The sequence below is a fragment of the Mauremys reevesii genome, linkage group 16, assembly GCF_016161935.1.
Source record: "Mauremys reevesii isolate NIE-2019 linkage group 16, ASM1616193v1, whole genome shotgun sequence".
Taxonomy (NCBI): domain Eukaryota; kingdom Metazoa; phylum Chordata; order Testudines; family Geoemydidae; genus Mauremys; species Mauremys reevesii.
In genome coordinates, this window is record NC_052638.1 from 4,977,662 (window position 1) to 4,996,619 (window position 18,958).

Here is an 18,958-nt window from a genome sequence, read left to right on the forward strand (position 1 = left end):
GACAAATGAATCAAGAGCTCTCTAAAACAACCCTTAACTCAAAGCATCCTGCCTGCTGCAGCTCTGCTCGATTTCTGGTACTAGTTACAACTCACCACAGGGGAGAGAAATTCAGACACTTTAAATCATCTACCTTCCACCCCGATCCATGTTCATTTACGGTACTCTCTAGCTCAGGGGTAGGCAAAGTGCCGAAGGCAGCACGTGGGCTGATTTTCAGTGGCACTCACACTGCCAGGGTCCTGGCCACCGGTCCGGGGGCTCTGCATTTTAATTTAATTTTAAATGAAGCTTCTTAAACATTTTTAAACCCTTATTTACTTTACATACAACAATAGTTTAGTTGCATATTCTAGACTTATAGAGACCTTCTAAAAACATTAAAATGTATGACTGGCACACAAAACCTGAAATGAGAGTGAACAAATGAAGACTCGGCACAGCACTTCTGAAAGGTTGCCAACCCCTGCTCTAGCTTGTCTACAACCAATAGTGTCTATAACTAAACAGCAGATAAGCTTAAAGAGCTTTGCACAAGCCCACTCTACTATTACCTCCATGTCCAACCAATAATCAACCTTTCTGGAAGGCAGCTGTGACAGCACATAACTCAAGCCAATATCAGACTGATGTCTCCCTCCTCAGCCCAAACAAAGCGTTTTATAAAGTTTAAAAGTCAGCCTTGCATTCTACTTTGTAAGCCTTTGCCTGGGGTGTTAGCATGCTGTTCTGCCAGTGAGATAGTTGCTAGATAAGAGAGGAAGGATGGCCTAATTGTTACGATGTCATCCAGGACACCTGGGTTCAATTCCCTGCTCCACTAGACTCACTTAGGTCTTCACTGCAAAAACAGATGGTTTTTACACTGCGATCGCTACTCGAGTTAGCTCCCTCCATGTAAAAGTCTAGGAGACAAAGCACAGTTATGTTTGTACCTCAAGGTAGCTACTCAAGATCAACCCAATACCCCTGCACCATGGGGCTGACCTTGGTTAGTTACATCAAGGTAAAACTACAGTGCCTTACCTGCCACAGGATTTCACATCAAGATGGCTATCTCGACAGAAAAACACACCTTTCTAGCAGCGAAACCAGGCTATGTTGCTTGATAAGAGCACTTCCCTATCCCGAGGGGTGTTGGGAGGATAAAAACTTTAAACACTGTGGGGTGCTCAAATACTACTATGATGGGAGCCCATAAGTAAGAACATAAGAACGGCCATAATGGGTCAGACCAAAGGTCCATCTAGCCCAGTATCCTGTCCGCCGACAGTGGCCAATGCCAGGTGCCCCAGAGAGGATGAACAGAACAGGTATCATCAAGTGATCCATCCCATCACACATTCCCAGCTTCTGGAAAACAGCGGCTAGGGACATCATCCCTGCCCATCCTGGCTAATAGCCATTGATGGACGTATCCTCCATGAATTTGTCTAGTTCTTTTTTGAACCCTGTTATAGTCTTGGCCTTCACAACATCCTGTGGCAAGGAGTTCCACAGGTTGACTGTGCGTGGTGTGAAAAAAAATACTTTGTGTTTGTTTTAAACTTGCTGCCTATTAATTTCATTTGGTGACCTCTAGTTCTTGTGTTATGAGTAGTAAATAACACTTATTTACTTTCTCCACACCAATCATGAATTTATAGACCTCAATCGTATCCCCCTTAGTCATCTCATTTCCATTTAAGAGAGATCAATAACATCTACACCTCTGCATAAACACTAACAGCTGTAATGCCTTCCCCTCCAGGACAAGACTCAAACCCAGCCCAGCTGTTACAATGTGCTGTTCAGTAACCGTGGTGAAATTTGTTGCTGTCAATCCAGTTTCTAAAGCAGTTTTACATAATTCCCCTTTTCCATATGAGTAGAGGCTGATACGCAGAAAGCTACCCTTTCCACACTAGAGGTGACCCCTATGGCTCAGAGCTGGAGAGCAGGCAGTAGGTGAAAGCTAGCACTGCCCCTACCTATACTGTATCTGATGTGTGGATTATGGTCTGCAAGGCTGGGGACCTGGCACTTTTCACCAACATAGATTTTACTCAGAAAATGTTCTCATCAAAAGGCCATTAAAACGGAGAGGATGAATTAAGATACTCACACAGATCAAAGCCAGGAAAAGGTGAACTTCACAGTAAGAAGATTTATTATCATATACAAATGTTTCCCATCTAATCAATTATCTTTGGTGGTGAATTACAGATAGGTCTTATATATGCACTGGATTTTACTGGGAAGTGGTTTCTGACTGTTGAACACATTTTAGAAACAAAGCATTACAACCAAACCCTTTCATCATCACTTCTGTCTGGAACACATCCCCCAAATCAATACAATCCAAGGGTTGGGTGAGTTACACTATTACAGCACATTCGGCATGAAGGATCTCATTACCAGTTCTTCCTACTGTGGGCAATTAACAATGTTTTGCGTGCAACATGAAAAGAATGCAAGTGTAACGAAGCCCACAGAAAGAAAAAAACTGCATTAGTACATGTCCACTGTATGGAGAATTTGAGTTAATTGCTTAATTTGCAGAGGTGCCATTGACAGACAGTAAAGAACCCCTACTGATCAGAGTTGCAACCAGAGAGGTAACAAGAAAGGGCCAGATCAAACCAAAATAATCACACTAGCCTACACTAGCATGGGTCCCTCCATTTTTAGGGAAAGTGAAATGAACACCATGAAAAATGCAGTCTTGATTTTCAGGGGAAGAGTTAAGATATAATCAACAAATGTCACAAAAAATCATAGAAAAACATTTCAAACCATCCAATAAAACAGATGTCTGCTGACCAGCAGTATTTCTTGCCATATCCTAGCAATCAGTTAGGAGTCAACAGAAACCTTTTAAAAATCTAAGGCAGGAGGGGCAGTTTTTTTCTGGCGCACACACTACATACATTCCTACACACCAAAATATCAATGAAATGAACCAACAACCTGCAGAAGCCAGTTCATATCTCAGTGGCATGTGCTGAATTGTATTAACCATAAAGTACAAAAACCATTTCTATGATACTTAAAAAAAACACTTAAGAGTATGGTGGATGATAGCTGCCATGGGCACAGTGTGTCACTGGGTATGGGGGACTTGCCCTAAGGTTTGCCACAGTTTCTATAACTTCTGCAGTGTTAACTCCCATCTGTAAAGTCTCTTCTACAAGAAGTCTCCAGCTCACCCCCCTCAGTACTGGAGTTGAGAAGAAAAGAAAAAAAAATCCCTCCATATGTTCAATCTCCAGAGTCCGCCTCCTGTTTTCAGTCCCAATTTCGATTGAAATGTCCACAATTTTGCCATCATGCTGGTGCAGAATATTCCTCAGGGCATGGGGGCTGCTCGATCCCCAGTGGAAATGTCTCTGATGCGCTCCCCTTGGTAGACAGGCCCCAATTCGGCTCACTTTTCCTTGCTGAGTGGAGCGGCCCCAGCAGCAGCCTGGGGCTCCGGTCACACTGCCCCCTTGCTGGATCCCAGTGGGACTTTTCCTTTGGAGGTGCCGCTGCTCCGTGGATCAGTCACTTGGTCCCCTTAGCAGTCCAGCAGCAGGAGGGTGGGGTTGCGGCTCTGCTCCCCCCCACAGCAGTGGGACAGGTCTCAGCTAGCTTTGGGGGGGTCTGCTGCCCTGCTCCCCAGCAGTGAGGAGGGACTGATCTCAAGTCAGATTTGCCACTGGCGCCCCCAGATTTCCTCTGGAAAGGGGGGTGCTGGGCTGCTGGGACACCCCCCTCCAGATTTCCTCTGGAAAGGGGGGTGCTGGGCTGCTGGGACACCCCCCCCCGATTATCTCTGGGAGGGGGGTGCTGGGCTGCTGGGACACCGCCCCCCAGATTACCTCTGGAAAGGGGGTTGCTGGGAAACCTCCCCCCTCCCCGATTATCTCTGGGAGGAGGGGTGCTGGGCTGCTGGGACACCCCCCCCCCCGATTATCTCTGGAAAGGGGGGTGCTGGGACACACCCCCTGATTATCTCTAGAAAGGGGGGTGCTGGGCTGCTGGGACACCCCTGCCCCGATTATCTCTGGAAAGGGGGGGTACTGCTGGAACACACCCCCAGATTATCTCTGCCCCAGACCCTGCTCATCCTGGAGGACCGGGGGCTGGATCAGTTTCCCTGGGGAAGGGGGACCCGTTGGTGCCGGTTCCGGGGGCCGCCGCGGCTCAGGCGCTGGCCCCCGCGGCCCGCGGGCCCTCGGCCGCCCGGCGCTCGGCGCTGCGCAGCAGGCTGCGGCGCAGCACCGGGTAGAGGCGCTGGCAGCCCTCCAGGCCGAGGCGCACGGCCTGGGCCCAGCTCTCGGGCGGCCCGCCCTGCCCGCGGCCCAGCAGCCCGGCCACCTGGTTGAGGCCGGGCATGCGGGCCACGGTGCGGCGGGCGGCGGCCGCGCGCTCCTCGGCCTCGCTGGGCAGCAGCAGCCAGGCGCCGCCGGGCCCGGGCGCGCGGCACAGGCCGCAGCCCACCACCAGGTCGAACATCTCCACGCCCGCGTCGGCCAGCGCCAGGGCGGCGGCGGAGAGCGCGGCCGCGAGCGCCGAGCCGCCGTCCTGCAGCACGAGCGCCGTCAGCTCCAGGCGCGCGCGCGGGTAGCGCGCCAGGCGCACGGCCGGCGCCAGCGCCTCCTGCAGCGCCAGGCCCAGCTCGCGCTCGCGGGCGGCGGCGGCGGGGCCGGGCCGCGGGCGCGCGCCGCGGCCGGAGAAGGGCGCGCGGCGGAACTCGCACAGCAGCCGGCCGCGGCCTCGGCCGCCTCGCGCGGCCCGCGCACGGCGCACAGCACCTTGGTGCCGCCGCCCAGCTCCACGTAGGCCGAGCCCTCGGCCTGGCTCAGCAGCCCGGCCCGCGCCAGCAGCGGCCGCAGCGCCGCCGCCTCCCGGCCCGGCGGCCCCGGGTCCGCCTGGCCGGGCACCGCGAACAGCAGCGGGGCCTGCGACTCCTCGGGGCCCGGCACGCGCCGGTGGTCCAGCGCCATGGCGGCTCGCGCTCCGCCCGCGGCGCCAAAAGGAGGGGGCGGGGCCGGCGGGGAGGGGTTAGCGCGGGCCCGCCCCGCGACGGAGCCGCCCCGCCAAGGCCGCGCCCGCTCCCGCCGGGCTGACCCCGCACTCCCCGGGCTGGGGCCCACCCTGGGGCTCGGGGCAGGGATCCTGCAGGCCCGGCCTGGGGGCTGCTCCATTGCGGTGAGCTCAGGCACCCGGCGGCTGTGCTGACAGAGTTGGGGACACGGATTCCTGGTGCCCTGCCCCAGACTGGCCCTTCTCCAGCCACACGAGGGGCAGCGCTTCAGGGAGCATGACAGGGTAGCTGGGTGGTTTGGGGCAGACACAGTCACGTCTCTGCAATCACACCTGCCTAGCCCCTACTTCCCTATGAAGCTGGGCTCCCTCCTGCTGGAGACACAGGACAGTTCCAGATTTTCCAAGTGGGCACCCCTATAGCTAAACTGACCCAATGACATCCGTGCTAACCTCTCCCATGCATGCACTATACCAGCACAAAATGGGGCTTATGCTGGTTTGGGTTAGGTTGCTAGAGGTTGATTCGAGCCCTGGCATACATTTGTAAAGTATCGATGGAGCTATACTCGCTCTGGTTTCCTATGCTTCATTCTTCCTTTCCTCATCCCTCTGTTTCTCCTATTTGGATGCCTGGGGTCTGATTCATAAGGGAAGCAGCATAAGGCCTTCCAAGATATTACAGGGCAAGGGTCACTAGGGTCATGCTAGGGAGAAGCCACCCTCCAACCCTTCCCCTGTCCCTGGTGCAAGCCTCTCTGTGTACATTGCTCCTTTCCCTGCCTCTCCAGGTGCACAGTAAAAAGCAGTTCTTAGGCCAAATGAACCATTAGATTCATGAACTTGTTCTTGGCAAATTTTACCAGCCGCAGGCACTACTGCAAAGGGCCGAATATCTGATTAACAAGCTGCTTCCACACTAAGTTCCCTCACCAAATCAAAATGGCAACTTAATTTTTCATGAATAAGCCTTTCAATTCACAGTACTCACTCTATATGTCATTTTATTAACAGGCAGCCTACTGCTCACAGCTCCAAGCAGAGGTACGTTTGCCCAGCTAAAGGCAGGAGATATAGCTAAAGCAGTGTAAATTAACACAATATTAATATTGTCAATGAACTGAGTTAAGAGCTTCCCACATTATCCACTGCTGGGTAACAGTAGTGAGGGATAAAATATTCTAGCAGCTTGGATCCTAGCTCCCACCCCCATTCTCATTACAGCTCATGCTTCCAGGGGTGGTAACAGGAAGGGGGTGGGGGTTGGTAGGTGCAGACTCTTGCCTTTGATGCATCTTAATTTATTTTAGAAGGTTGACAATATTTAGCACCTTGGACTGTGCTCTGCAAACTTTACAATAATTAGTTAATCCTCACAGCAGCCCTCGAAAGTAGGTCAGTATTATCAGTTTGATTTTACACAAGGAACAGCGACAGAGGGGTGACAGTGAAGTGACTTAACCAAGGCTACAGCAGGAGACCTCCGAGCTGGATTAGGACACAAGTTGCTGGCTCTCTGTCTCTTGTTTTGAGCACTACAGCATGATTCTGCTTTTAGTCTGCTAATGCCTCAAGCAGATGGATTCAGAAGGAATGACGTACAGCATCTGTCTCCGCAGACTCCACTAGAGTAAACTGTAACCTATCAGCCAGGCTGATGAGAATGAGGAGGGAGTTGAGAGCATTCCCTTATGTGCCATGAGCCAGTGCAGGGGCATTAGGTCAGTTCTTCAACTCGCCCAGGTGGAGCTTGGCAAAGTCTGTGGCCAGTTTCAGAGCCTTCTCTAAGCAGCCAACATTCCTGCCCGTAGCCTGGGCAGACACATCTTTCCCACCACCTTTGCCATCCATCAGCCCCGACACTTCCTGCACCCACTGGCTGGCCTTCAGACCCTTGTTGGCTGCCTCCTGGAACAACAAAAGAGTTGAGATTATTAGAGAGACAGCAGGGTTTGGAGTCAATTCCAGTGACTGCTGGGGGAAGGCAGGATTTCCAGGCTCTGTGCTGTGGCTGACAGTGCCAGGGGTTGAAGGAGCTAGGCAGGCAAGCAAGAGCCCCCATCTTTGTTGACATCAGTGGCTCAGACTACTGTACCCCTTTCAGGAGTCTGATTTGTGTTGCATACCCCAAGTTTCACCTCACTTAAAAACTACTTGCTTTCAAAATCAGACACAAAAATCCAAGTGTCTCAGCTACTAGTATTGAAAAATTGCTGACTCTCTCATTTTGACCATATAATTATTTAAAAAAAACCTATAGGAATAGAAATATCAAGAATGTAAGATCAGCCATATTGGGTCAGACTACTGGTCAATCATAGAATTTCAGGGTTGAAAGGGACCTCAGGAGGTCATCTAGTCCAAGCCCCTGCCCAAAGCAGGACTAATCCCCAGACAGATTTTTGCCCCAGATCCCTAAATGGCCCCCTCAAGGATTGAACTCGTAACCCTGGATTTAGCAGGCCAATGCTTAAACCACTGAGTTATCCCTCTATCTAGCCCAGTATCCTGTCTTCTGACAGTGCCCAGTGTCAGGTGCCACAGAGGGAATGAACAGAACAGACAATCATCAAGTGATCCTTTCCCTGTCGCTCATTCCCAGCTTCTGGCAAACAGAGGCTAGGGACACCACCCCTGCCCATCCTGGCTAATAGCCATTGATGGATCTATCCTCCATTAATTTATCTAGTTCTTTTTTGAACCCCATTATAGTCTTGGCCTTCACAATGTCCTCTGGCACAGAGTTCCACAGGTTGACTGTGCATTGTGTAAAAAAATACTTCCTTGTACTTACCTTTCAGTGTATAGTATATAGAGTAGTATAAACAAGTCATTGTCTGTATGAAAGAAGTAGTTACCTTGTGCAGTAACAATGGTTTTTCGAGATGTGTCCCCCTGTGGGTGCTCCACAGTAGGTGTCGGTGCGTCCTTGCACTGCAAATCGGAGATTTTAGGTAACAGTGCTTGGTCGGGTCGTGCATGCACAGTAGACGTCTCTCAGTGCTGTTGGCACCCCATGTAGCATGCGTATGACCCAACCCTTTCAGTTCCTTCTTTACTGCGGAGCTCAAGGTACGAACTCCGAAGTAGAGGGGAGGAGGGCAGGTAGTGGATCACCCACAGGGGGACATATCTCGAAGAACCATCGTTACTGCACAACATGAATAACTACTTCTTCAAGTAGCATCTCTGTGAGTGCTCCACTTTAGGTGTCCGTAAAGCAGTGCCCCACTGTGGACAGTAGGGGCTTGGGAGTTGTATGTTGTAGCAGAGAGCACAGTAAGGCCTAGTATAGCATCTGAGAAAGCACATTGGGTGATGGCAGAGTGTTTTGCAAAGGTGTGCTCTGATGCCCACTCGGCTGCCCTACATATATCGATTAGAGGGACACTGTTCAGGAAGGCTATGGATATAGCCATGGCATGGGTAGAATGGGATCGGATGCCTGGTGGAGGTTCCTTGCTGTGCAACTGGTAGCAAAGTTGGATACAGGTAGCGCTGCATTTAGATAGTCTCTGGGTCGGTATTGCTCAGCCCTTGGAGCATTCTGTTATGGAGATACACAAACAGTCTTGGGACTTTGCGGAAGGGTTTGGTTCTGTCTAAATAGAACACTCTGGCTCGTCTGACATCTAGTGTATGTACAGCAGCTTCTTGTGTGTCCCCGTGTGGTGTAGGGTAAAATGTGGGCAGGTGTATGGTTTGATTTACATGAAAGGATGTTGCTACTTTCAGTAAAAGTTTTGGGTGTGGTTGTATGATAATTTTGTCTTTAGTGAACACAGTGTAAGGAGGTTCAGCCATATGTGCCCTGATTTCGCTGACTCATCTGGCTGATGTGATCGCTACCAAAAACGCAACTTTCATAGACATATGAAGGAGTGAACAGGTCGCCAGTGGTTCAAAAAGTGCTCTTGTAAGGCATTTGGTACAAGATTCAAGTCCCCTGGTGGTGCCGGTTGTTGGACTTCTCAGTGCATGTTCTGTATACCAACGAGGAAGCATCTAGTGGTTGGGTGAGCGAAGACTGACATTCCCTCCACCTTATGGTGAAAGGTTGTAAAGGCCGCTAGGTGTACTCTGACTGAGCTTACGGCTAAGCCCCATTCTTTTGAGTTCTAACATGTAATTTAATATGATCAGTAGAGGTGCCGTGACTGCAGTTAGTTTTTGTTGGCACCACAGTGAGAATCTCTTCCATTTCTAGAGGTTGGTATGTCAAGTGCTAAATCTCCTGCTATTTAACAACAGCTGTTCCACTCTCTCTGAACAGTCCAATTAGCTATGTTGGAACCATGCAGGAGCTATGCTTTGAGGTGGAGTCTCCAGCCTCCATTCTGTGAGAGGCGATCCATCCACAATGGAAGAGGTCATGAAGCACACACTGTTAGGCGGACAGGTAAGGGAACCAAGTCTGTCTGGGCCAAGTGGGAACAATCAGAATGATGTGTGCTCTGTCGGCCTGTATCTTATGAATAACTCATGGGATTAGAGGTATCGGTGGGAATGCATACAGGAGCGATGTATTCCATGATATGAGAAAGGCGTTCCCAAGTGACTTGGGTGCTAGTCCCCCTCTAGAGCAGAAGAGTGGGCACTTGTGCTTTGCAGCAGCAGCAAAGCACGTCTATGGATGGATAGCCCCATTTTTTGAAATATCAGTTTGAGGACAGTCGTGTATTTCCCATTCGTGTTCCTCAGAGAAGTATCTGCTTAACCTGTCCGCTGTTGTGTTCTGACACCCCGGAAGGTGATGCCGCAATGGTTATGTTGTGGTGAATGCACTAGTTCCACAATTAGAGGGCTTCTGTGCAGAGAGAACAGGAGCGAGCTCCTCTTTGTTGATTGATATAGAACATGCATGCTATGTTGTCAGTCAGTACGCGGATTGATTTGTTCTGTATGATCGGGAGGAAGTGTCGACATGCATTGTATGCCGCTCGGAGCTCCAGGAGATTGATGTGGAGCTGAGTTTCCGTTGCTGACCACCTGCCTTGTATGGTGTGTTGGTCTAAGTAAGCACCACATCCTATCAGGGACGTGTCGGTCATGATTATTAGTGAAGGAGGGTCCTGTTGAAAAGGGATCCCTGTGCAGACGTTTTCTGGTTTCATCAACCAGTGTACTCACACAACGACCTATGAGGGTAGTGTCACTTTCTTGTTTAGAGTGTTTCCTGGGCTTGTACACAGTGCTCAGCCAGCCCTGTAGGCACATGTAGTCTCACATGGTGCACGATGAATATTGTGGCCGCCATATGACCTAATAGTTGTAGGCAAGTCCTCGCGAACGTTTGTGGGCTGCTGGTGACTGTCAATATGAAATTAGTTATATTTATGAACCTGTGGTTGGACAGCATTGCTCTGGCCTGTGTGGAATCGCGATAGGCCCTGATGAATTCCAGTTGTTGTGTTGGGTTCAGAGTAGATTTCTCTATATTTATCTGCAACCTTAGTGTGTGGAACAGTTTGATGGTTGTCTGTACCACGTGCGTCGCTTATTCCCGAGTCGTACCTTTCAGTAGACAATCGTCTAGGTACAGGAAGATCATCACTCCTCTCCTTTGTAAGCGGGCCACGTCACTACCACAAGGGTTTTGAAGAAACTCGAGGGGCAGTGGAAAGGGTACCAAGGGGTAGTACTCACCCTACAGTGAATCTTAAGAATCATCTGTGAGCCGGGTGTATGGCAATATGGAAATAGGCATCTTGGAAATAGAGGGCTGAAAACCAGTCCCTCCTGTCTAGTGTAGAGATAATTGTGGCCAGTATGACCATCTTGAATCTGTGACTGCGCACAAATTTATTGAGCTTCTTTCTGAAGGTCTAAGATGGGTCTCCATCTGCCGATTTTCTTTTTGGTGAAAAAATAATGGGAGTAAAAACCCTTCCCTTTGTATTGATTTGGAACTTGCTCCACGGCACCAAATTGTAGGAGATGGTTCACTTCCTGTCGTAAAAAGTGCTCGTGAGAAGGGTCCCTGAAGAGGGACGGGGATGACATAACTCGATCTTATGATCTCTAGTACCCATTGGTTCATTGTTATTGCTGCCCAAGCATAGTAAAACGGGCACAGGCGGTGGCCAAAAGTTGGGGTAGGAGTGTCTAGCAGCGCTGTATTGTGGGGGAGGTCATTTGGACCTCTCAACCAAGACTTCAAATTTGTGGCTTGGTTGCAGATGGTTGAGAAGATGAGGACTTGTTTTGTGGAGCCCGACGTCTTTGTGGACATTGTTTGTTTCTGTTGTGACCAAATTGCCATTGTTATGAGTGTTGGAAAGATGTGTCTCTACCTTTCTGTCGCTTATTTGGTGGAATGTATCTACCTAGTGTGCACAGGGTGGCCCGAGAATCTTTCATCGTGTGTAAGACCTCATCCATATTGGTGCAGAAGAGCTTTTCCTGATCAAACGGAAAGTCCTCCACCTTCAATTGGAGCTCTTTTGGGATCCCTGATGACTGTAACTAAGATGCTTTACATATTACGACAGCTGTGGCCGTTGTTCGTGCAGCAGTGTCTCCTACATCCATTGAGGCCTGTAGAGTCATATAGGCAATTATCTGTCCCTTGTTCATGATGGCAGTGAACTGGGGACATTTGTTCTCTGAAAGGGCCTCTAGAAAGTCTTGCAGCTTGCTAAGACATCAAAGTTGTATTTTGCCATGAGGGCTGAGTAACTGGCAACCCTGAATTGCAGTGACAAAAAAAAGAGTCCTGTGGCACCTTATAGACTAACAGACATATTAGAGCATAAGCTTTCGTGAGTGAATACCCACTTCGTCAGACTCTGTCGTTTTTTACAGATCCAGACTAACACGGCTACCCCTCTGATACCTGAATTGCAGTGTGGCTGACGAGTACACTTGACAACTGAAAAGGTCTAATCTTTTGTGCTCCTTATCCTGGGGGGGGTGTAGCGGAATTGGGGTTGTTTGCTGCGATAGTTGGCAGCTTCGACCACCAAGGAGTTGGGTTGTGGGTGGGAGAAAAGAAAGTCCATCCCTTTTGCTGGTACAAAATACTTACTGTCAGCCCTTTTACTGGTAGGTGGTACCACTGCAGGGGTCTGCCATATACTCCCTACCAACGATGCCATCATGGAGCTGTCAGAAAGTGCAATTTTTGATGACGTAGATGTCTGCAATATTTGTAGCAGCTTGTGCTGGTTCTCTTGCACCTCCTCAAGCAGAATGTCCTGGCTGGCTGCTACTCTTGACAAGTTCCTGAAACTGTTTCAGGTCATCTGTTGTAGTTGGAGGTGGTAATATGATGGCCTCATCAGGTGAGGAAGATGAGTTATGAGCTGGTGAAATGCCTTTCTGTTCCTGTTCTGAAATTTCTTCTTCTTCTTCTGCCACCCCTTCGGGTGCCTCTGATGTTTCCCTGCTCGAGGAAGGTGAAGGAGAATGAATTTCCCGTTGGGCTGGGGTAAAGCATCTAGTATAGTGGGGTCTATATGCTGCCATGGGGTCCCAGGGAGGCCACTGCCTAGGGAAAGGTGGTGGTGGGCAGAGCCAGGGTTCCCATACCATTGTTGCACCTCATGAGATTGGCAGCAATTGGTTCTGGCAGTTTCCCATGGAGGTCTCCTCTCTGTAGGCAAAGAATGCTGGGAGGAGAACTGGCTACCCTGTGCATCCTCCCTCTTCATCACTGTAGAGAGACTATGAGGCAGGCCATGTGAGGCGCTGCTCTGTTCGTTGGCCCGGTGATTGCTCAGTGCCAGGCAGCAGGGACTGCAGTACCGATGAGACCGCTGTGTCTTTCTGATGCAGAAACTGTGGTGGTGCAGATGTGGTTGGTGTCATGCCATTACTGTGGTCCACCTTTGTCGAGACGGTTGGCACCATTCTCGGTCTCTCGGCCGGTGCTGACGGCGGCAGCATTGCCAGAGGAACTGGTCTCGGCACTGTGGAGGAGGCATGATGTCTCGACTCCATGTTGGTGCAGCGGGGCTCGGCAGAGGTCCGCAAGGGGACGATGCTCCAGAGCCTCAAAGGTTCCCGCTCTAGATTAGCTCGGCACCAAGGATACCGACCTCACCGGGGACCTCTTCTTTTTCCCGAGTGTTCCTTTTCAGGGGAGTGGGGCTGTCGCGGCTTGCTTCCTAGATGGTTTGGAAGACTGAGCACACCCGTTATTAGAGGTTTTGCTCATAAAGCCCTCTGCTGATGTGGATTTGGTTTCCTGAGGAGGCTGAAGAGATTTTTCCATCAAGATCACCTTGAGGCGGAGATCTCAGTCACACCTTGCCCTACCCTTCAGGCTGCTACAATGAGCACATTTCTGGGGGCTATGGGTCTCCTGCAAACAATGGGCACAGGATGTGTGGCCATTGGAGACAGGCATCGCCTCATGGCAAGATTCACGTTTTTTAAATCCAGGCGAGCCGGGCATCGTGTCCACTAAAGTTTCCCAATTGGGAAACGAGTGAAAAATCTCTCTCTCTCTCTCTCTCCACACACAAAAAAGAAAAACAATTTTTTTGAGTAACTAACTAGTTAAGAGTCTATGTATTAACTATCTAAAACTAATTTATTTCTAGGAGAAAAATGAAGAGGCAGCACTGCCACTGAGCTCTGTCTGCAGCCGAGGATGGTTAAGAAGGAACTGAAAGGGTTGGGTTGTGCGCGCGCTACGTGAGGCACCAACGTCACCACGAGACTGCTGTGCATGCGCGACCCAACCCAGCACGGCTACCTAAAATCTCCAACCTGCGGTGCAAGGAGTCACCAACACCAAAACTGGAGCACCCACAAGGACACTACTCGAAGAAGAATTTTAGTTTGTACTGACTTCACTAGTGCTTTTTATGTCGCCTGTTGTAAAACTAGGCAAATCTCTAGATGAGTTGCTGTATCCCTAGAAGACCTCTGCATACCCCTGGTTGAGATTACAGGCATCCTGGAGAGAGGAAAGAGGGGTTGGGGGACGCGAAGCCTAGTATTTCACATGGTCTATAAAACAGCATCCAGGGTGAAAGGGCAGAGAGAGACACTGGGCCCCAATATACACCAAGATAATATCAGTGAGATGGGGAAGTGAGAGCCAACTGAACATTGGGGTGGGGTGGAGAAAGTGTCACATGAAACAGGGAAAAGAAGAGAGGTAAGTGGAATTCATCTAACGAATGGCCCTGAGCCTGATCCAGAGAGAGAGATTTCAGTCTGAAGACAGTTTTTTTCAGGAACAGCTTTCAAAGTGGGTTAGACTACACTAGCAACAAGGCACTCTTATTCCAGATGAAGAGTGTCTGCGTGTGGCGTTATTCCAGAATAGCTGTTTCTGAATCAACCCCATTGTATAGCCCTGAAACTACCCAGGAGGTTTGTCTTTAAATTGGACTGAATTACTGAAGTAATTTTACATGGTGGAGTCCCCATTACAGACACCCTGTGCATGAGGGGTGCAGGAATCCTGTAGTGGCCCCCAGCTGGTGGTGAGTGCTCTAACCCTCCATTTGAATGGCTGCAGGGTGGACGCATGGATGGGTGCACACACACATGGTACTACCTGAGGTACTTGGCATAAGCAGGTGATCTTTCCAGCTTCATTATCCACTGAGAAGAGCATGGCCGCAGTCTGAGGGGAATAAGCCTTGAATAGCTTCAGAGATTCATTCAGAGCCTGTGGAGTGACACATATATACACAGAGTCATGGCAAGAACCAGTCCATCCCAGCATACCTTCCACCTGGCCTCAGAATACACCGCACATTGCAGGCTCCCACACAGATTACTCTGCAGCACCAGCCAGGACGGTCCCCAGTGGCCCTGAAGATAATTTGACACAAGCCATTGCCAGGCCGAGATCCTTGAAGCAGCGAGCAGCACCTCTGTAGCGCTCAGACTCTCAGGGGTGCAACGTAGCCTGCACAGATCCTCTAGAGTTGACATGGCCTTCCATGTTTGCATCAGCAACAGTGGCTGCTTGTCCCAGTCACCCCAGGCCACCGCTTGGAGTACTGTGCTTCTGAAGCCCATGCAGACTCTACTCTCGAGCTGTGCCAGCTCCCCAGTCCAGACCCAACTCTCAGCCTCATTCAGTTCCCCATCTCTGGTCACTTGAGGCCTCATAAATCTGCAGCTCTTCAGCCACAAAACCAGTGAAACCATGGTTTGCAAGTGGGGGGGAGGGGAGAGCTGCTCAGAACAAAGTGAGGAGATGACCACCTCCTTAGCATGCATACAGCTTGCGGTGGGTGAAGGGGAACCTGCACAGGCGGACAGATCTTCTGTTGTGGCCTGCAGAACCTAAAAAGTTATATCTAGAATACTCAAGGAGCAGTCTGAGCCATTAGTGGTTATCTTTGAAAAGTCATGGAAGATAGGAGAGATTCCAGAGGACTGAAAAGGGCAAATATAGTGCCAAGCTATAAAAAGGTGACCTGAGGAATTAGAGACCAGTCAGCTTAACTTCAGTACTTGGAAAGATAATGGAGCAAATAACTAAGCAATCATTTTATAAACACCTAGAACATAATAAGGTGGTAAGTAACAGCACGGATTTGTCAAGAACAAATCGTGTCAAACTAACCTGATAGCTTTATCTGACAAGGTAACAAGCCTTGTGGATAGAGGGAAGTGGTAAATGTGGTATATCTTGACTTAAGTAAGGCTTTTGATACTGTCTCACAAACTAGGGAAATACAACCTGAATGGAGCTGCTATAAGGTGAGTACATAACCGGTTGGAGAACCATTTCCAGAGAGTAGTTATCAGGGGTTCACAGTTAAGATGAAAGGGCATATCAAATAGGGTCCCACAGGGATCAGTTCTTGGTCCAGTTCTGTTCAATATTTTCATCAATGATTTAGATAAGGCAGAAAGAGCACACACATAAAATTCGTGGACGATACCAAGCTGGGAGGGGTTGCAAGTGCTTTGGAGGATAGGATTAAAATTCAAAATGATCTGGACAAACTGGAGAAATGGTCTGAAGTATATAGGATGAAATTCAATAAGAACAAATGCAAAGTACTTCACTTAGGAAGGAACAATCAGTTGCACACATACAGAATGGGAAATGACTGCCTAGGAAAGAGTACTACGAAAAGGGATTTGGGGGTCTCAGTGGACCACAAGCTAAATATGAGTGAACAGTGTAACGCTGTTGCAAAAAAAGCAAACGTTCTGGGATACATCAGCAGGAGTGTTGTAAGCAAAACCCAAGCAGTAATTCTTCTGCTCTACTCCATGTTGATTAGGCCTCAGCTGGAGTACTGTGTCCAGTTCTGGGCACCACATTTCCGGAAAGATGTGGACAAACTGGAGAAAGTCCAGCGAAGAGCAACAAAAATGATTAAAGGTCTAGAAACCAGCTATGAGGGAAGATTTTAAAAATTGGGTTTGTTTAGTTTGGAGAAGAGAAGAAAGAGGGGACCTGGTAACAGTTTTCAAGTACATGGTCTAGATAATACTCAGTCCTGCCGTGAGAGCAGGGAACTGGACTAGATGACCTCTCGAGGTCCCTTCCAGTTCTACGATTCTATGATTAGTCAGCAGAAGTGGGCTGCAGGAAGGGTGGGTGGGAGCGGAGAGGCTGCATGGACTGGCAAGAAATAAGTCCCTGAGCACCAGGCACAAAGACTTTCCAAAGGAGACGGAGCTCCCTCCCTCAGAGAAAGATCAGGTGTATTTACAGAACTCCCACAACAGGCCGTGTGTGGATAAGTGATGCACATGACTCCAGCTGTCCTGTTAGATGCTGCCAGCCCAGGGGGCACCATCAGGATGTGGTGGCTGTAATCTCACTGTGCGCGCAATCCCCCAGGGGGCACCTCCAGCACACTACTACACAAGGGACATGCCAGCAGCACGATGCAGAAAGGCTCCTGGACTCTGGTGATGGAACATAGCAAGGGAGATGCTGTGCAGATCGTAGAAATGGCCCCAGAAGAGAATTCTAGATCTAGAACAATGTTCTCCTTCCCCACAGAAGCCTGCAGATCCTATGGAGACGAGGACTGTGTAAGTGGGTGGATGGAGCTGTGACACATAGGGCAATTTCCAGCAATATCTTTGAAAGCCTTATTGTATTAACTCAATTTATTCTTGTGGGCCGGGATCGTATGGCTCTCTAGATTGGTGGGGAGGCCTGGGAGCTCCAAGGACTATATTGAAAATGTGCCAAACACTGGACTCTGGGGACAAGAAGTCTTCAGTAGATTTCCTGCGGACTCCCGAGGGGAGATTACTACAATTTCCTCCATCTCCAGTTATGCAAAATCCCAGCCTTTGGAAGCTAGGATCCAAGGCATGGGTCATTGTCTGCTGATCACCTGTTCCCAGAGACTGGAGATCAGCCATTTCTTTATACAGCTTGGGCCTCTGAACTGCCAGCCTGGTTCTGGTTTGGAGTCAGAGACCGTTATGAACTTGTCACTACAGGGAAAACCCAGTTGTTGGTTCTGAAGGACTGACACCTACTAGAGCCAGAGGCTGGAGTTGGGGTGACCTCCAGTGAGCTTTTTAGCATGTCTGTGGGTTTTTTGTTTTTTTTTTTTAAATAAGATCTCTCTGTAATGCTCTCTCTTAAAAATAAAGGTACTTACTCAGAAGGGGCTGCATGCTAACTTATAACTGCTGGCAATGCACTAGGCATATCCTCTGGAGAGAAGGCAAAGTGCATACACTGGCCTTGTGGGCAGTCTGGTTTGCTGGAGATATCACAGTGTAGGTAGGGAGGAGTGCAGCCTTAAAGGTCCCCCGGTCAGGAGGGAGTACAATGCAGGTCTCCGCCCAGGAGAGGTGACGGCTGGGAGATGGAAGTCTAGAGTGGGTGGTCTCCAGGGACCACGAAGGGGGAAAGCAGGTGCAGTTGCCCTGAAACTGACAGGAGGGATGGCTGGAACGAGATCAGCTGGGAGGCTGTCCATGGAGAAGTTTAACAGGGGCATTCAAAGTGGATGGCTGCAGCCTCGTTTACACGACTGTCCATTTACGAGTGGTGCTTGTCAGTGGTAGAGGCTCAACCAGCACAGCCAAACAAGCACTGCGAAGATGAAAGGACGGATTCAGCTCGTGGCTACTTGAGATGGAGGGGGATGGGAAACAAGCTTGCCCCTGCCTGTAACAAATCCAGCTGGACAGGCTACAGAATCTGGAGAACGACACTCCACTCGCGCTTGTCTTAGGCTCCACTTAGTCCCTGCCTGGGGGCCAGCACAGGACACATTGTACTCACCTGGCTAGTTTTCAACGTCCCATGTGACAGAACTTCCGCTGCGTCTCTGCAGATCTTCCTGTTCAGAAGTGTTTCCAGCCTGTATTTTCCCTTTATTCTAGCTACCTCCTTGGGCTACCCTTACTTGGGTCACTTAGGAAAGTCACAGAGAGATTTTTGAAGGGATCCCCATCCTCACCCAGAGCCTGGAAGCTGGGATGTGGAAGGAGAGGAGAGCTGAAGGACAAATAACGGAGATCCTCACCATTCCGGTTATGTTTCGGGTGGGCTTAGTTAAACCAGAAGGAGGGGTGCAGAGACCCAGCATGTGAACAGCAGCACACACCACTCCCCACACTAGTCTGTGGCCCCAGATGGAGGCTCGCAAACAGGCTGTGTAATGAATACGCTGCGGAAGTGTCCGTCTGCCCAGAGCACAAATTCAGAGGCTAGGTTCCAAGATTCCCAGCCATGTGTGTGGAGGGGGCTTGGAGAGGCTGTTCTGCCCTGGTAGCTGGGTTACCTTAGCTGAAGCTCCACTCTCCAGTTCCAGGACCACCAGTGGCTGGTTAGGATGACTGTCAATGAGCTGCTTGGTCTTCTCCAGCACCTGTGAGAACACGCAAAGAGTCAGACTGTAAATAGGTGCGTGGCGCTTGGACACGGGAGGTCCACTAATGACAGGGAAAGATTTCAAACCTCTGCCAGCTGGAACTCCCCACCTCCCCCTCCCTGATCATTCTGCCCCAATCCTGCACAGACCCAAACACTGGGCCAGCCAGG

At 49.9% G+C, this 18,958-nt stretch overlaps 2 protein-coding genes across 6 annotated transcripts in view; both read right to left on the bottom strand.

Annotated features, from left to right (window-relative positions):
• Nucleotides 1–2,114: 2,114 nt before the first annotated feature.
• Nucleotides 2,115–4,970, bottom strand: EXOSC6 (exosome component 6). Its single transcript, XM_039502596.1, is given in 2 exon segments — nt 2,115–4,745; nt 4,748–4,970. Coding segments are annotated over 2 exon segments (801 nt in total). The 3' UTR covers nt 2,115–4,167.
• Nucleotides 4,971–5,300: 330 nt separating this feature from the next.
• Nucleotides 5,301–18,958, bottom strand: part of AARS1 (alanyl-tRNA synthetase 1) — a 39,227-nt gene continuing 25,569 nt past the window's right edge. For all 5 annotated transcript variants that reach the window (XM_039503150.1, XM_039503149.1, XM_039503152.1 and 2 more), the window contains exons 19-21: nt 18,699–18,785; nt 14,525–14,638; nt 5,301–6,918 (exon numbers count right to left, since the gene is read on the bottom strand). In XM_039503150.1, the coding sequence (XP_039359084.1) occupies nt 6,733–6,918; nt 14,525–14,638; nt 18,699–18,785 (387 nt within the window). In that variant the 3' untranslated portion in view covers nt 5,301–6,732. The remainder of the gene's footprint in view (nt 6,919–14,524; nt 14,639–18,698; nt 18,786–18,958) is intronic.